Genomic DNA, 16,973 nt, shown 5'->3' with positions numbered 1-16,973 from the left:
CTCATCCATTCATGTTGGGGATTAATCATGTAGTTGCAGTATTGTGAAAACTGTGGTCTATTTTGTCTACTCAAGTTTGTTTTCATGATCATTCTACTTTCAGTGTGAGAGAAATGTGGGAGCGCTTCTTTCTTTGAAATTGAAGTGATCTCCTAAGCCTTAAATCAAAAGTGAGGTGGGTGCATCTGGTGTCACTCCACAGAAGAAGGGTTTCAGTGGACCTTTCCTTTGAATAACTAATACATCAGAGAGAAACATAACAGTATTTGTGAGTCATCATATCTGTTATATTATCCTATGCATGTGCTCTTTGGTATATGTGGGCAGGACTAAGTGGCTAATATACCTATGGCTCAATGAATATAAGAGTCTTTTAAGGACTGGTGTGTGTTCTATTCTATGGGTGGCTGATTGGATGGAGAAAGGGCATATTAGTGTAGATCTTAGATAACAAGTAATTGATATAGTACCTATAAATGTATTGGGAGGAGATTATGACCATCCTTTGAATTTACAAGAACGTTACTGGACTTTTTCTCTGGGGTTGGTTCACCCAGCTGGACTGAATGAAGACTTTGAGTGGATGACATTGATTTAATGTTGGGAGATGTGCTCTGATAGGTTGATCTGATTGGAGGGTTCTGATTAGAAATAGCTTTACAACAAGTTGACACCATGTTTTTCATTGCAGGATAACTGAGCATTATGACAGACTGATAAATGGAAACTTTTTTAGACTATCAAATGGATATTCCTTTTGAAGCTCTGTTAAGATATGATATGAGGTTCCATCTCTGAAACAGAGTGTTGGCTTGAAACATATTATGTTAGGTGTTAATTGAGTATTTTGAGAGGGCTCTCCAAAGTTTCAGGTTAAATATTTATTTAGTTAGTTACATTTGTACCCCGTGCTTTCCCACTCATGGCAGGCTCAATGCGGCTTACATGGGGCAATGGAGGGTTAAGTGACTTGCCCAGAGTCACAAGGAGCTGCCTGTGCCTGAAGTGGGAATTGAACTCAGTTCCTCAGTTCCCCAGGACCAAAATCCACCGCCCTAACCACTAGGCTACTCCTCCACTCCATATATATATTGCATATCTCTTTTGAAGGTGGATTTTGAAAAGCAATGTCCTCTGGATTCTTTATATACACGGTGCCCAAAGGTAGGCACAGATTTCTGACTGTAACTTAATAGGTTAATTGGCTCTTAATTGGCAGTAAGGATCAATCAATTAACTTTAATTGTTAATTGGCGCTAATTAGTAGTTACATGCAGAAATGAGCCCTATTCTATAACCTCATGTGCCTAATTTCCATTGTGTTCAACTCCAGAATAGGTGTGATCACAAGAGGGACATTGATGGATCAGGGGTGTGCCTGGAAGTTAGGTGCAGGGTTATAATATAATATTATTAATGTGTCTAACTGCTAGGATTTCAGTGCTAGCATTTATACCAGCCTTTGGCTGGCATAGATGTTTGTGCCTAAAGTTAGGCATGAGAATTTTGTCTAAGCTTGTATTCTTTAAAGGCCGTTCCACCCAGGATGTCCTTTATAGAATTTGTACTTAGCAGACATCATCCTGACTTTGGATGACCTTTACTGGATTCCCTTCTGTAAGTATGAAGAAATTAACTGCATATATAGATATAGAAATTTATGAAGAAAGAAAAAAGTTTTAATTAGAATTTGCACTTTATTAGGCACAATATGAATAACAGATCTATGATCACAACATGATAGAGCTCATTTAAAGCTTATATTAGTAAGCATTTATGTCGTTTCGTATAATGGTCCAAAAGCTTTTATGAGAAACATACAAGATTTGAGGGGAGGGAGTTGCTTTTTTGTTTTTTTGTTTTTGTATGTGGAGATTTTTGTGCTTTGGTATTTTTGGTTTTACATTTACACTGTCTGTTGGACTTTACAGGATAGGCTTAAAATACGTGAATTTTTGGAGACCTCACAGAGGCCTCCTGTTCTAAAATAAGGCTCTTAATTTGCAACACTTAGGAATAAGCTGTTGATAGAGTACGAAATCAGCCCATGAGGTTAGAAGAGGAAGTTGTGGTCTGTGTAGATAGGAAGGCAGACTGCTACACTGTACTGTATGAGCTAGGATGGGAGAGAAAGAGGGGGGGGGGGCTGAGCTTGAGTAGTGCAAAGAGACGGGATGTGAACCTGGGATTGAGGAAGAAAGAGGGTTATGAGGAAAGAATGGGAAAAGGAGCTGAGGGAAGAGGGGTGTTGAGGCTTGAAGTAAGAGAGAGACCTGGTGCATCAAGCATGAGGAGGGGATGAAGAGAATAAGCTTCAGGCTGAACTTGGGGATTGTAGGACAAGAATGAGCTTGGGACTTGAGTCAATAGAGGCAACAGTGCAAGCTGGAGGCTCTAATGATGGAGGGAAGCAAAAGCAAACTGGGGGACTGAGTACAACCTTGAAAGAGTCAAGCCTGGAGAGAAGGGAGAGCTGAAGGTGAGTTTCAAGACTGATAGGGAGGGGGCCAGGATTTATGATGTACTTTTACTGTATCTGAGCATCTTTGCATATGACCTTTTTCTCTGTTGCATTTTAAATTATTCATTACTTAGACAGTGATTATACTGTGTTATGATCACCAAAAATAAACAGAATCTTGCAATAATCTGAGCAGAATTTTTCTTTGCACAGAATTTTCCCAGGAGTACACATTATATTAATCAGATTTGAAGACTTGCATTGTCTACTACAAAGGTCTTTTTCAAGACCACCCTATTGATTCATTTTGAAATGCTTCACATCCGAAGATTTTGAGATCCTTTTATGTAAAAAACTCCTAAAGCAGGCCTTTTGAGCCGAAATACAGCGCTGTGTCAAGTCTTTGATCAATAAATCTTATTAAGCACAAGATTGTCCTTGTCTCTGGAGCCCGTGGTCCTTTCCCCGCTATCTTCCCCTCCATTTCCCTTTTGTCTACAAATTAAGCCCTGGGCATGTTGAAACCCACATGTTTTCCCCCTTTGGAGCCCTTTTTAGAGCCAACTTTGGAGTCAAGTTTGGAGAGTTTTTTGGAATTCATCTGGGCAGTCTCATGGGAAGTTGTGGCTGTCATTTTGGAATTGGAAATGGCCTGAGCAGGAACACGTCGCAGGCATTTTCAGTCAAAGCTCAAACCCAGATTTCGGGTCTGTTTTGGTGCCAAATCTGAAATGGAAATTTGGTCGGCCTCTAGATGCTTTTATATGGATCATGATGTTTGTTTATCTGGATTTATCTCCCAGGATCTGGAGTCTTAGGAAAGAATTTATTCAATTGCGACTTTGAGCTATCGCATTGGGTATGACGTTTTTTTAAAGTTCCCTAGGAAATGTTTACTTAAGCATTTCAAGCAGGAATATGTTTTCTAGGATCCATTTATTTCAGGTCAGTAAGAGGCTGTTCTAAGTCTACTCCCTCTTCTTCCCTAAAGAGGGAAGGTTGACAGTAAAGTCGTATTTAATTGAGTTTTCAGTCATATTTAAGATTATATATATAAATCCTTTCTAAATCTACTTGGTTTCGGGGGTGTTTCTTTGGTTGAAATAGTTTTTGCTAGTTTATTTTCCTTGTCTTTCTAAATAAATCATCCTCTTCTCTTAGACTTCCATGGCTTGAATCATGATTATTTCAGCTATCTGCGTTGTGTCACATCTGAGTAAGTGGAAAAATGTCAGCAATTTGAACTGAGGAAAGCCACAGCAAGATGGCTGAAATGTTGGTTCCACCTACACAGACATGGCATGACCTGACAAATCTACCAACTATCACTCTATTGCCTGTTTTGTGACTCAAGTCTTTTTTGCTTTTTTGAATCTAATTGCTGAAATCATGAATAAATATAAAATTAGTAATGAAATTAAATCAGTCCAAGTCTTATCCATCCTGACCATTACCTCCCCTTAGCTCTCTGACATTCACAGAGACTCACAGCCAATGCCACAAGCTGCATGGAGCTCTAGCCAGGGACAAAATAGACAGTCTGGCCGATATTCAGCCCACAAGAGGTAGGCTGGCTAAGTCCCATCATTGACACTGAGCCCAGATATTCAATGCCGAGCTGTTGCCAGTGAATGCAGTGGCGTTCCTAGGGTGGCTGACACCCAGAGCAGATCGCCAATGCACCCCCCCTCCCGGCGAAAGGACACCCCTGGTGCATTTTTACCTGATGGGGGGGTGCCGCGCGCCTGTCAGCTTCGCTCGTTCCCTGCTCCCTCTGCCCCGGAACAGTAAGTAACCTGTTCCGGGGCAGAGGGAGCAGAGAACGAGCGGAGCCGACAGGCGTGCGGCACCCCCCCAGCGGCGTGCACCTGGGGCAGACCACCCCCACCGCCTCCCCCCCCCCCTTGGTACGCCACTGAGTGAATGGCATTGAATATCCGGAGTTTTTGTTTTGTTTTGTTTTTTGGCTTGCTTAAACTTAACCGGCCAATTTAATATTCAGCACCAGCCGAAGATAGGACTTCTATTTAGGCAGTGTGCTTTGGCTACTAAACTTAGCCAGTGAAGCTCTGAATATTCATGGCTAGCCTGTTATATCACACAATATAGCTGGTTAGTCGCTATGCGCTAAGTGCAAATATTCAGCAGAGACTGAGACTGGCTATCTTGTGCTGAATATTAGCGCTTAAGTGGTTAAGTGCTATTTAACTGGCCAGAAGACATTCCTGGCCGGTAAAATGGTTTTGAATATCGGTGGGGGGGGGGGGGGGGGGGGGAGACTGACTTGTGGACTGCTGCTGCCTGCTCTAAAAATAACACAAGAAGCAGCCTCTAATCTCTTGCCTGGAGAGAAGACATTCAAGTTCTACATGAGCAGGGATGAGGGAAATGACCTGCTGTCAGAGATTAAAGTGGTGTTCAGCTCCACTGAGAGGCACAACCAGTGCTTTTTTTGTGCCGGTACGCAATGGTACGGCGTACCGGCACCTTTTTATTTTTGCTCCCCCCGCCCCGTGAGTCCATGTCCCACACGCAGTGCCAGCCCCCATTTCCGGCCGCTGCTGTTTCTCCTGTTGAGCAGCAGCGGCCGCTACACAAAGAAAAAGATTTTTTTAAAAACTTCAAACCTGGCTGAAACGCGGCACCCCGGCACTGTAGACAGCCATTGGCATTAGGCATTGGCCGCTCCTCCTCTTGCATCTACGTCACTGCGCTCCTCCGGGGTCTTCCTCCAGGGGCAGTGACGTAGAGGCAAGAGGAGGAGCGGCTGCGGGGCAACAGCCAATGCCTAATGGCTGTCTACAGTGCCGGGGTGCCGCGTTTCAGCCAGGTTTGAAGTTTTATTAAAAAATCTTCTTTTTCTTTGTGTAGTGGCCGCTGCTGCTCAACAGGAGAAGCAGCAGCGGCCAGAAATAGGGGCTGGTGCCGCGTGCGTCGCGACTTCACGCCGTTCGCGGGAAACTTGGCAGGGGGAGGGAAACCAACAGAGAGAAGGATTGGGGAGAGAGAGAAAGAGGGAAAACAACAGAGGGAAGGATTGGGGAGAGAGAGAAAGAGGGAAAACAACAGAGGGAAGGATTGGGGAGAGAGAGAAAGAGGGAAACCAACAAAGGAAGGATTGGGGAGAGAGAGAAAGAGGGAAACCAACAGAGGGCAGGATTGGGGAGAGAGAGAAAGAGGGAAAACAACAGAGGGCAGGATTGGTGAGAGAGAGAAAGAGGGAAAACAACAGAGGGAAGGATTGGGGAGAGAGAGAGAAAGAGGGAAAACAACAGAGGGCAGGATTGGGGAGAGAGAGAAAGAGGGAAAACAACAGAGGGAAGGATTGGGGAGAGAGAGAGAGGGAAAACAACAGAGGGAAGGATTGGAGAGAGAGAGAAAGAGGGAAAACAACAGAGGGAAGGATTGGGGAGAAAGAGAGAGGGAAAACAACAGAGGGAAGGATTGGGGAGAGAGAGAAAGAGGGAAAACAACAGAGGGAAGGATTGGGGAGAGAGAGAGAAAGAGGGAAAACAACAGAGGAAGGATTGGGGAGAGAGAGAGAAAGAGGGAACCCAACAGAGGAAGGATTGGGGAGAGAGAGAAAGAGGGAAACCAACAGAGGGAAGGATTGGGGAGAGAGAGAAAGAGGGAAAACAACAGAGGGCAGGATTGGGGAGAGAGAGAAAGAGGGAAAACAACAGAGGGCAGGATTGGTGAGAGAGAGAAAGAGGGAAAACAACAGAGGGAAGGATTGGGGAGAGAGAGAGAAAGAGGGAAAACAACAGAGGGCAGGATTGGGGAGAGAGAGAAAGAGGGAAAACAACAGAGGGAAGGATTGGGGAGAGAGAGAGAGGGAAAACAACAGAGGGAAGGATTGGGGAGAGAGAGAAAGAGGGAAAACAACAGAGGGAAGGATTGGGGAGAAAGAGAGAGGGAAAACAACAGAGGGAAGGATTGGGGAGAGAGAGAAAGAGGGAAAACAACAGAGGGAAGGATTGGGGAGAGAGAGAGAAAGAGGGAAAACAACAGAGGAAGGATTGGGGAGAGAGAGAGAAGAGGGAACCCAACAGAGGAAGGATTGGGGAGAGAGAGAAAGAGGGAAACCAACAGAGGGAAGGATTGGGGAGAGAGAGAAAGAGGGAAAACAACAGAGGGAAGGATTGGGGAGAGAGAAAAAGAGGGAAAACAACAGAGGGAAGGATTGGGGAGAGAGAGAGAGGGAAAACAACAGAGGGCAGGATTGGGGAGAGAGAAAAAGAGGGAAAACAACAGAGGGACGGATTGGGGAGAGAGAGAAAGAGGGAAAACAACAGAGGGAAGGATTGGGGAGAGAGAGAAAGAGGGAAAACAACAGAGGGAAGGATTGGGGAGAAAGAGAGAGGGAAAACAACAGAGGGAAGGATTGGGGAGAGAGAGAAAGAGGGAAACCAACAGAGGGAAGGATTGGGGAGAGAGAGAAAGAGGGAAACCAACAGAGGAAGGATTGGGGAGAGAGAGAAAGAGGGAACCCAACAGAGGAAGGATTGGGGAGAGAGAGAAAGAGGGAAACCAACAGAGGGAAGGATTGGGGAGAGAGAGAAAGAGGGAAAACAACAGAGGGCAGGATTGGGGAGAGAGAGAAAGAGGGAAAACAACAGAGGGAAGGATTGGGGAGAGAGAGAGAAAGAGGGAAAACAACAGAGGGAAGGATTGGGGAGAGAGAGAAAGAGGGAAAACAACAGAGGGAAGGATTGGGGAGAGAGAGAAAGAGGGAAAACAACAGAGGGAAGGATTGGGGAGAGAGAGAGAGGGAAAACAACAGAGGGCAGGATTGGGGAGAGAGAAAAAGAGGGAAAACAACAGAGGTAAGGATTGGGGAGAGAGAGAAAGAGGGAAAACAACAGAGGGAAGGATTGGGGAGAAATAGAGAGGGAAAACAACAGAGGGACGGATTGGGGAGAGAGAGAAAGAGGGAAACCAACAGAGGGAAGGATTGGGGAGAGAGAGAAAGAGGGAAACCAACAGAGGAAGGATTGGGGAGAGAGAGAGAAAGAGGGCACCCAACAGAGGAAGGATTGGGGAGAGAGAGAAAGAGGGAAACCAACAGAGGGAAGGATTGGGGAGAGAGAGAAAGAGGGAAAACAACAGAGGGAAGGATTGGGGAGAGAGAGAAAGAGGGAAAACAACAGAGGGAAGGATTGGGGAGAGAGAGAGAGGGAAAACAACAGAGGGCAGGATTGGGGAGAGAGAAAAAGAGGGAAAACAACAGAGGGAAGGATTGGGGAGAGAGAGAAAGAGGGAAAACAACAGAGGGAAGGATTGGGGAGAGAGAGAAAGAGGGAAAACAACAGAGGGAAGGATTGGGGAGAAAGAGAGAGGGAAAACAACAGAGGGAAGGATTGGGGAGAGAGAGAAAGAGGGAAACCAACAGAGGGAAGGATTGGGGAGAGAGAGAAAGAGGGAAACCAACAGAGGAAGGATTGGGGAGAGAGAGAAAGAGGGAACCCAACAGAGGAAGGATTGGGGAGAGAGAGAAAGAGGGAAACCAACAGAGGGAAGGATTGGGGAGAGAGAGAAAGAGGGAAAACAACAGAGGGAAGGATTGGGGAGAGAGAGAAAGAGGGAAAACAACAGAGGGAAGGATTGGGGAGAGAGAGAGGTAAAACAACAGAGGGAAGGATTGGGGAGAGAGAGAAAGAGAGAGGGAAAACAACAGAGGGAAGGATTGGGGAGAGAGAGAAAGAGAGAGGGCAAACAACAGAGGGAAGGATTGGAGAGAGAGAAAGAGGGAAAACAACAGAGGGAAGGATTGGGGAGAGAGAGGGGAAAACAGATGGAAGGATGGGGAGAGAGAGGGAAAAACAGATGGAAGGATGGGGAGAGAGAGAAAAACAGATGGAAGGATTGGGGAGAGAGGGGAAAAACAGATGGAAGGGTGGGGAGAGAGAGAGAAAAACACAGATGGAAGGATTGGGGAGAGAGGGAAAAACAGATGGAAGGATGGGGAAAGAGAGAGGGAAAACAGATGGAAGGATGGGGAGAGAGAGGGGGAAAACAGATGGAAGGATGGGGAGAGAGAGAGGGAAAACGGAAGGATAGGGAGAGAAAGAGGGAAGACGCTGGATGGAAGAATGCAGAAAGAAATAGGGGAGACACTGGAAGGATGGGGAGAGAAAGCAGAGCTGCTGGATGGAAAAGGGGAATAGAGAAAGACTGGAGAATAAGAGGAAGGGGCATGGGGAGAACAAGGGTGAGGAAAAGATGAAAAGCCACAGGTAGATGAAGGAAATTACAGAATGGATAGTAAGAATGAATTAAATCTGGACAGAGAGAGAGCCTGAAAAATATTGAAGAAAGCAATGAAAAAGGAGACAAAAATGACAAATGGCACAGAAGAGTTAAGCGAAAACAAAGGAAAGGAGAATCACAGACTGTTGGAATGTATTGTATTTTACATGCATTGCCTGTCACCTATTATTTCTCTGTGATTACTCTGTGACCTCTGATGTAAATTACTTAGAGAGGTCACACAGCTATGCAACTTCCTGTGGGGGTTAGACACAGTAGATGCAGCACATGCAGCACATGGAGCACATGGAGCTCATGATCTCTCCTAACCTGAGAGGATCTATGGTGGTGTGAGCATCCATTACCATCTAAGCACATGGAAGGAGCTGATAATACAAATGTATAGTAATATGTATATATAAGCCTGTCTGATTATAATCTAACTACAAACTGTGAGTAAACAGATGTTTTGTTACTTCAACTTTAAAGTGACTCAGCAGTGAATTATTCAGGGGTGAATGAGAGAGAGATGAAGAAAGAAATTAACATTTCTAAAGCTGAAGCTGTGTGTACTAAAATCTGCTAATTATTTACTACAAATAATCCAACAAAAGGGTTATGGGCCCAGGGCTCAGGAATTGAAAAAGAAGAGAAATATTACCAGGCAGAAAAAAGGCCACATTTTTCTCTTAAGTTTTAAAGGAAAGATTCAGTCTGTCTCTCTCTCCCCCCACACAGCAGACAGAAGGCTAAGAAAATGGCTGAGGGAAGAAATTCACCATTGTTCTATTCTCTCAAGGTGCCTAAATTAAATGAGTTTAATTATCAGCAGTGGGAACTAAGATTCATATGTCTCCTTCGAGCAAAAAGATTAGATATATGCTTAGACCAAGACAGAACAGCTGAAAATATGGCTGAATGGGACAATGCAAACTATTATGTGAAGTGCATGCTTTTGGAAGCTCTCTCAGAGAAACAAGCCATATTAGTGGAGGGAAAAGATACACCAAAGGACATTTTATATAAACTGAGAACTATGTATGCAACTACATATGCAAAGCAGCAACCAATTTGGCTGGCAGAGTTGAATGAAACCAAATTAAGGGATAAAAGTAAATGTAATGATCACATTATGCATCTTATGTCTTCATTTCAAAAGCTAGAACTTTCTGGAATTCCCATGTGTGATGCATTGAAAAGAGCATTTCTTTTTACCTCACTATCAAAGAAGTTTGATGTTTTTAGGTCTGTAAATGAGGCCATTGAAGGGCAATCTTTTGAACAGACAACATCAAAACTAAGGCAGGAATGCATAATAAATGATTCTGAGGAGATGTGTTCTCAAAGCAAGTCAGAGAGAAATGAAACAAATTTCTTGGCAAAGAACAGAGGAAGGCGGAGCTATGGGAAAACTCCACCCAAGGGCAAGCTGATTTGCTACTCATGTGGAAAGGAGGGACATGTATCTAAATGGTGTAAGGAAACACAAAACACTCCCTCTAGCTCACCTAAGCCAATGGAACTAAAGAATTTTCAAACCAGGAAATGTATGAAGGACAAAGATAAACACAAGGGCTTTCTAATGGCAGAAAAATCTTTGACTATGGTAAATAATAATTCAAATGAAAGTACTTGGATTTTGGATTCAGGGAGCACATGCCATTTAACCAATTGTAAGAATTTCTTTCAGGAAATGTGTCCAGAGGAAGGTATTCTTAAAACTGCAAACGCAGGGACTGCTAAGATCCAAGCAAAAGGTATTGGATTCTTAAAATGCAAAGTGTCTAATGAAGTTAAAGAAATTCCTGTAAGTGATGTCTTGTATATTCCCCAAGCAGTTTGCAATATGCTTAGTGTATCTACATTAGATAAGAAGGGATTTGCGATTCATTTTGAAAACAGTAAGTGCACAATCTCTAAAAATGATGAAGTGTATGCTGAAGCTTTTATGCATAATGATGTTTATAAGCTGAACATTTCAGGTGAAGCCTCACATATGGCGCAAGTAAGGAAGAATGATGGTAAATGTAGTCTGGAAATCTGGCACCGCCGCCTGGGACATCGTGATTCTAAGGTGATCCAGGATCTTTACAGTAAGCAACTGGCCACCGGCATTCAGATAAGTGCAGATGCTGGTAAAATGGAGAAATGCATAGACTGTGTTACTCAAAAAGGTGTAAGACCCTCATTTCCTGCATACACAGGAAATAGGAGTAATAAAGTGCTGGACTTAATACACAGTGACTTATGTGGACCGTTTAATATCCCATCATTGGGAAATAACAGATTTGTGCTAATATTCTTGGATGATTTCTCTAGATATTGTGTGGCCTATTTGCTGAAAGAAAAAAGTCAAGTCACAGACATGCTGAAGAAATACGTAGCCATGGTGAGCAATAAATTTGAAAGAAAACCAAAGGTTCTTCAGACCGACAATGGTGGTGAGTTCACTTCACAAAGCATGCGCACATTTCTAGAACAAGAAGGCATTCAGCATATCACAACAGTAGCTTACACACCAGAGCAAAATTCTGTTGCAGAGAGAAAATTTAGGTCACTTGTGGAAATGACCAGATGTATGCTGTCAGATAGCAATCTCCCTAAAAGACTATGGGGGGAAGCCATTCTCACAGCAGTGTACCTACAAAACAGAATGCCAACTAAAGGCGCTGAGCGCACACCACATGAGACATGGCATGGTAGGAAGCCAAACCTGTCACACATAAGAACATTTGGAAGTACAGCATATGCTCATGTACCAAAGCAAAGAAGGCATAAGCTGGATTCCACAACAGAAAGGGGCATTTTAGTTGGCTATACTCCAGGACACAAAGGATATAGAATTTTGAATCTGAAAACTGGCATTGTTGGCATAAGACATGTTACATATTTTGATGAAAACAAGAGGGTTGATAAAGGCTGGATTATCCCAGATGAGCCTTATCATCCAGAATATGAAAATAGAACCATAATAGACATGCCAGTGTATATAAATGCCATACCAAGGCAGATGTCTGAAAGCAACTCATCTGTATCTAACGAGGAACAGACAGAGGAAGCAGACACAAAAAGGATCATTGAAGAAGACAGTACAGTTGGAGAAGGGGAATCAATTGGAGAAGTACTCTCAGATTTTGAGGATGCGGAAAGGTCAGACCAACCTGTTGTCAGACGCTCATCCAGGGAAAACAAAGGTGTTCCACCCCCAAGACTGTCTTACCTAACAAAGTCAGCAGAAGCTCAAGAGCCCTTAACATGGGATGAGATTGAGAAAATGTCAGCAGAAGAAGCTGCTGAATGGCATAAAGCTGCACAAGAAGAAATTGATGCATTGGATAAAAATAATACTTGGATTCTTACAAAATTACCTCCTGGCAAGAAAGCTATAGGATGCAAATGGGTATTCAAGTTAAAAAGGAATGCACAAGGAAAAGTGGAAAGGTATAAAGCCAGATTAGTGGCAAAGGGATATCTTCAAAAATATGGAGAAGATTTTGATGAAGTGTTTGCACCTGTAGTGAAACACACGACAATCAGAACACTTCTGAGCATTGCAGTCTCAAAAGGCATGCAAGTCAACCACATTGATGTGAAAACAGCGTTTCTTCACGGAGATATAACTGAAGACTTGTACATGGAACAGCCAACAGGTTTCATAAATACAAAACAAAGACAGCTAGTGTGTAAATTAAACAAAGGTCTTTATGGATTAAAGCAAAGTGCAAAATGTTGGAATGATAAATTGCATGAAATATTGACAAATTTAGGATTTAAGCAAGGTGAAGCAGATAAATGCTTGTACACTAGGTGCAGAAATGGACAATATGCATACATTTTAGCTTTTGTTGATGATCTGCTCATTGCAAGCAAAAGTGAGCAAGAGTACAAGGACATTGTAAAGTGTTTAAACCTCAATGTTGAGATAAAAGAACTGGGTAATGTGTCATACTATCTTGGTATAGAAATTGAGAAACAAAATGATGGTTCTTATCTTCTAAGCCAGAAGCAGAAAATAAATGAGCTTATTGAAAGTTTAGGTATGCAAGATGCCCAAGTTGTAAGCACTCCCATGATCACTGATTTTCTGAAGGATGAAACAGTAAGAGAACCTTTACCAGATAACATCCAATATAGATCAGCCATAGGTAAGCTTTTATATCTAGCTACCACATACAGGGCTGATATAGCAAATGCAGTAGGAATTTTGAGCAGAAGGGTCAGCTCACCTACCAAATCAGATTGGACTGCAGTTAAAAGGATGGTAAGGTATTTAAAGGGTACCATTGATTGTAAATTAAAGATTTCAGCCAATAGTAATCCAAAACTAATATGTTACTGTGATTCAGATTGGGCAGGGGATCATTCTGATTATAAATCCACAAGTGGATATGTGTTTATGTATGGAAATGTACAAATTTCATGGGCCAGTCATAAACAAAGTATTGTGAGTTTGTCTTCTACAGAAGCTGAATATGTGGCCGTATCGGAAGCGTGCAGAGAACTGATGTGGATTGAAAAACTTTTGCTGGATTTTGGAATAGCTGAAAAGAGACCAATCCAGATAATGGAAGATAATCAGAGCTGCATCCGACTGTCACAGAATGACAAGGTTCAGTCACGCACCAAGCACATCGCAACGAAATACCACAACGTGCGAGAGTTGGCGAAAGAAGGGGTCATCAGTCTACACTATTGTCACACCAGTGAGATGACAGCTGACATCATGACCAAACCGTTACCCAGAGAACATTTTGAGGATCTGCGTATAAAGCTTGGACTTTGTATGAATAAATAATTGCATGACAGTTATGCATGAGAAGGGGTTTGTTGGAATGTATTGTATTTTACATGCATTGCCTGTCACCTATTATTTCTCTGTGATTACTCTGTGACCTCTGATGTAAATTACTTAGAGAGGTCACACAGCTATGCAACTTCCTGTGGGGGTTAGACACAGTAGATGCAGCACATGCAGCACATGGAGCACATGGAGCTCATGATCTCTCCTAACCTGAGAGGATCTATGGTGGTGTGAGCATCCATTACCATCTAAGCACATGGAAGGAGCTGATAATACAAATGTATAGTAATATGTATATATAAGCCTGTCTGATTATAATCTAACTACAAACTGTGAGTAAACAGATGTTTTGTTACTTCAACTTTAAAGTGACTCAGCAGTGAATTATTCAGGGGTGAATGAGAGAGAGATGAAGAAAGAAATTAACATTTCTAAAGCTGAAGCTGTGTGTACTAAAATCTGCTAATTATTTACTACAAATAATCCAACACAGACTGGGACCAATATGGAAAGAAAAACAGTCACCAGACAACAAAGGTAGAAAAAAATCATGTTATTTTCATTTTAGTGTTTGTAATATGTCCAATTGGAGAATTTACATTGGCTGTCTTATTTTGCTCTGGGTATACTGGAGCTGTAAGAGCTTACAGAGATTATTTATAATGAAAACAAAAATCACGTTATTTTTTTCTCCTATAGTACTGTAATATTTTCAATGATGTCTGTTTATATGCGCCATGGCTGGTATAGGGGTGTGGTTAATGTGGGTGTGGCTATCATAGGGGTGGAGCCATACGTGGTGACCCCGCCCATAATGAGTACCGGCACCTTTTTTTCTACAAAAAAAGCACTGGGAACAATAAATCCTCTCCCACTGGAAAAGTTTGGACACTGCAGAGATAATACAACATGTGCATCCACTGGGCTCAGATCATTTCGGATTTTTCAGCAGGATAAGTTCTTTGTTTTGCCTTCCTCACCATCATGATCAAATAAGAAACAAATCCTCAAACCACTAGGAAATGCAGGTCTTTATTGTCCCGCTCAGACCATTTCTCCTCCCTGCCCTTCCCATGTGCCCTTGCCATTTAGAAGTACTGAGCTTCCACATGCCTAAATGGCCCCTGTTTTGAAATTGCATTTAAATATCTGGGCCTCTCTAGATATTTAAAACCTGCCATTCAGACATGTATGCTGTGAATACTTCTGAAATAATTCCTATATTGTTACTGAATATACATATTAAGTTAAACCATGTGGCCAGCATTTAAATTAAAATGCTGACCACTACCACTGAATATTACTCAATTATTTTGAGTATTATCTGCTTTTCTAAGGATTTAGAACCCATTCAAAAATGTGTAACTTACTTTGCTGAATTCATATGATTGTTCTCCATACAGGTTGTTGGCAGTTCTCAGCAGGTAATTGCTGTTAGTTTTGTTGATTACAGAGTATAGTGCTTGGAATCCCTGAAGGATATTACTGGTGGTATCACTTTGACCTGGCTTTGAGGAGAAAAAACACACACACAGTTCTCATTAAATTTATTTCAAGTGATAGATTTTTGAAACTCTGTTTCCAATCCTTTTCTTTCTGGCAATCCCAATATTTATCACTGCAGTTGATTTATACTGTGATACACTATGGAGGCAATTCTATAAGTGGATTCCTCCATTTAGGTGTCCTGAGGCTGTGGGGTAAGAACCAATTTTATCACACCTAGGTTCTGTTGTAGAATACCAGTAGAATAGACATGCCAAACATTTATACACCTGCAGATACATCAGCCATATTGCTGATGTAAGTGTGGTGCCTAGGAGCTATTTGCATAGGTAGGAGCTCCACCTATGTCCCACTCCCCGCCCCCCCCCCCCCCTTGCAAATACAATGTAAGTTAAGCAGAATAGCATTTACATGGATATGTGCACATATATACACATAAATGCTAGTATTCTACACATGTACATACACAATGGTAGAAAAATGTTATCACTTAGTTTATAGATTTGCCCTTTTTAAGTAGGATCTAAAATAGATTCATGAGATCAGTAGTAGCCAAGTTAGATGCTATAAATTCTAAGAAAACCATAAAAGTTCTAGAATATCCAAGCCATTAAATCTAATCACTACACAACATAAATTCTATCTCCCATTCACCATTTTGATTGCATCAAAGTGCCTTCAGTGACATGATTAGTTTCAGTGCTTTACGATATCTCAGTGTACACTGGAAATTCTGAAACATCGAAAGGCTTCTTTATTAAAATGCAGTATGATTTTGCAATTACCAAATTTAATTTACAGTAACTGCAAAATTGTTGTATTAACTATTTGAGGTGTTCCCATCACTTTACCGTTCAGTTAATGCTAAGCAGAAGCATAGACTAAAGGTTAATGTAGGCATGTGCACTCCGCTCCATGGATAAATCCTTCTTATCTGTTCCCTTCTCCACTACTGCCAACTCCAGACTTCGCGCCTTCTGTCTCGCTGCACCCTATGCCTGGAATAAACTTCCTGAGCCCCTAAGTCTTGCCCCATCTTTGGCCACCTTTAAATCTAGACTGAAAGCCCACCTCTTTAACATTGCTTTTGACTCGTAACCACTCGCCTCCACCTACCCTACCCTCCTCTCCTCCTTCCTGTACACATTAATTGATTTGATTTGCTTACTTTATTTTTTGTCTATTAGATTGTAAGCTCTTTGAGCAGGGACTGTCTTTCTTCTATGTTTGTGCAGCGCTGCGTATGACTTGTAGTGCTATAGAAATGCTAAATAGTAGTAGTAGTAGTGTTAACTACATAGCAAATAATGCAATGTAGATAGCTACATATATTCATGTGGCATTAATTGCACCACATTTTCTGCTGCATTAAGAGTTAACACGTGGTAACAACCTCTGTGTTAAGTGTAACACACATTCCTTATCCATTCCCACCCCCTCCATGTTAGGTAGTCAACTGCTAATGTATTATTGTGACTGGTAGTACAGTGCCTACATTTCTTAGCACATGATAACTGCCATGGTAACAGCTAATGTGATTTCGTAAATAGGCCTCCAAATGAATTAAGTGAAGATATGGTTAAAAACAAGAAGACAAACCATGTTTTGAAAAGCAAAATTTGTTTACAGATGCAATATGCAGTACCCAGCCTGACTGTGATGTTATTAGTGTGCCCTTTGTTGAGTATTCTTACCCTTATATGCAATAGACTTAATCCATCTTTTAATGAAAATGAAATCCTTAGCTGTATGTATTTTAAACACAAGAGGGACAGGAGAAGAAGAAAAAAGAATGAAAGACAGGGGCTGTGATATGGGGGGGGGGGGGGGGGGTGGACAGGAAAAAGGGGGAAAAAGAGAGCCAAGTAGGGGGAGGCGAAAAGAAATAGGTATGGCCAGAATATGGCTGGAGCCACATGGAAGGGCGGGAAGAGGGGAGGAGCATTCCTAAAGAAA

The 16,973-nt window shown here is 42.2% G+C and overlaps 1 protein-coding gene across 1 annotated transcript in view; it reads right to left on the bottom strand.

Annotated features, from left to right (window-relative positions):
* LOC115473943 (serpin B10-like) overlaps positions 1–16,973 on the bottom strand; it is a 68,871-nt gene that overhangs the window by 25,120 nt on the left and 26,778 nt on the right. Inside the window, exon 4 of the mRNA XM_030209157.1 lies at positions 14,882–15,019. Coding sequence (XP_030065017.1) covers positions 14,882–15,019 — 138 coding nt within the window. The remainder of the gene's footprint in view (positions 1–14,881; positions 15,020–16,973) is intronic.

The sequence above is a fragment of the Microcaecilia unicolor genome, chromosome 1, assembly GCF_901765095.1.
Source record: "Microcaecilia unicolor chromosome 1, aMicUni1.1, whole genome shotgun sequence".
NCBI lineage: Eukaryota > Metazoa > Chordata > Amphibia > Gymnophiona > Siphonopidae > Microcaecilia > Microcaecilia unicolor.
This window is presented reverse-complemented; position numbering and strand designations above follow the sequence as displayed.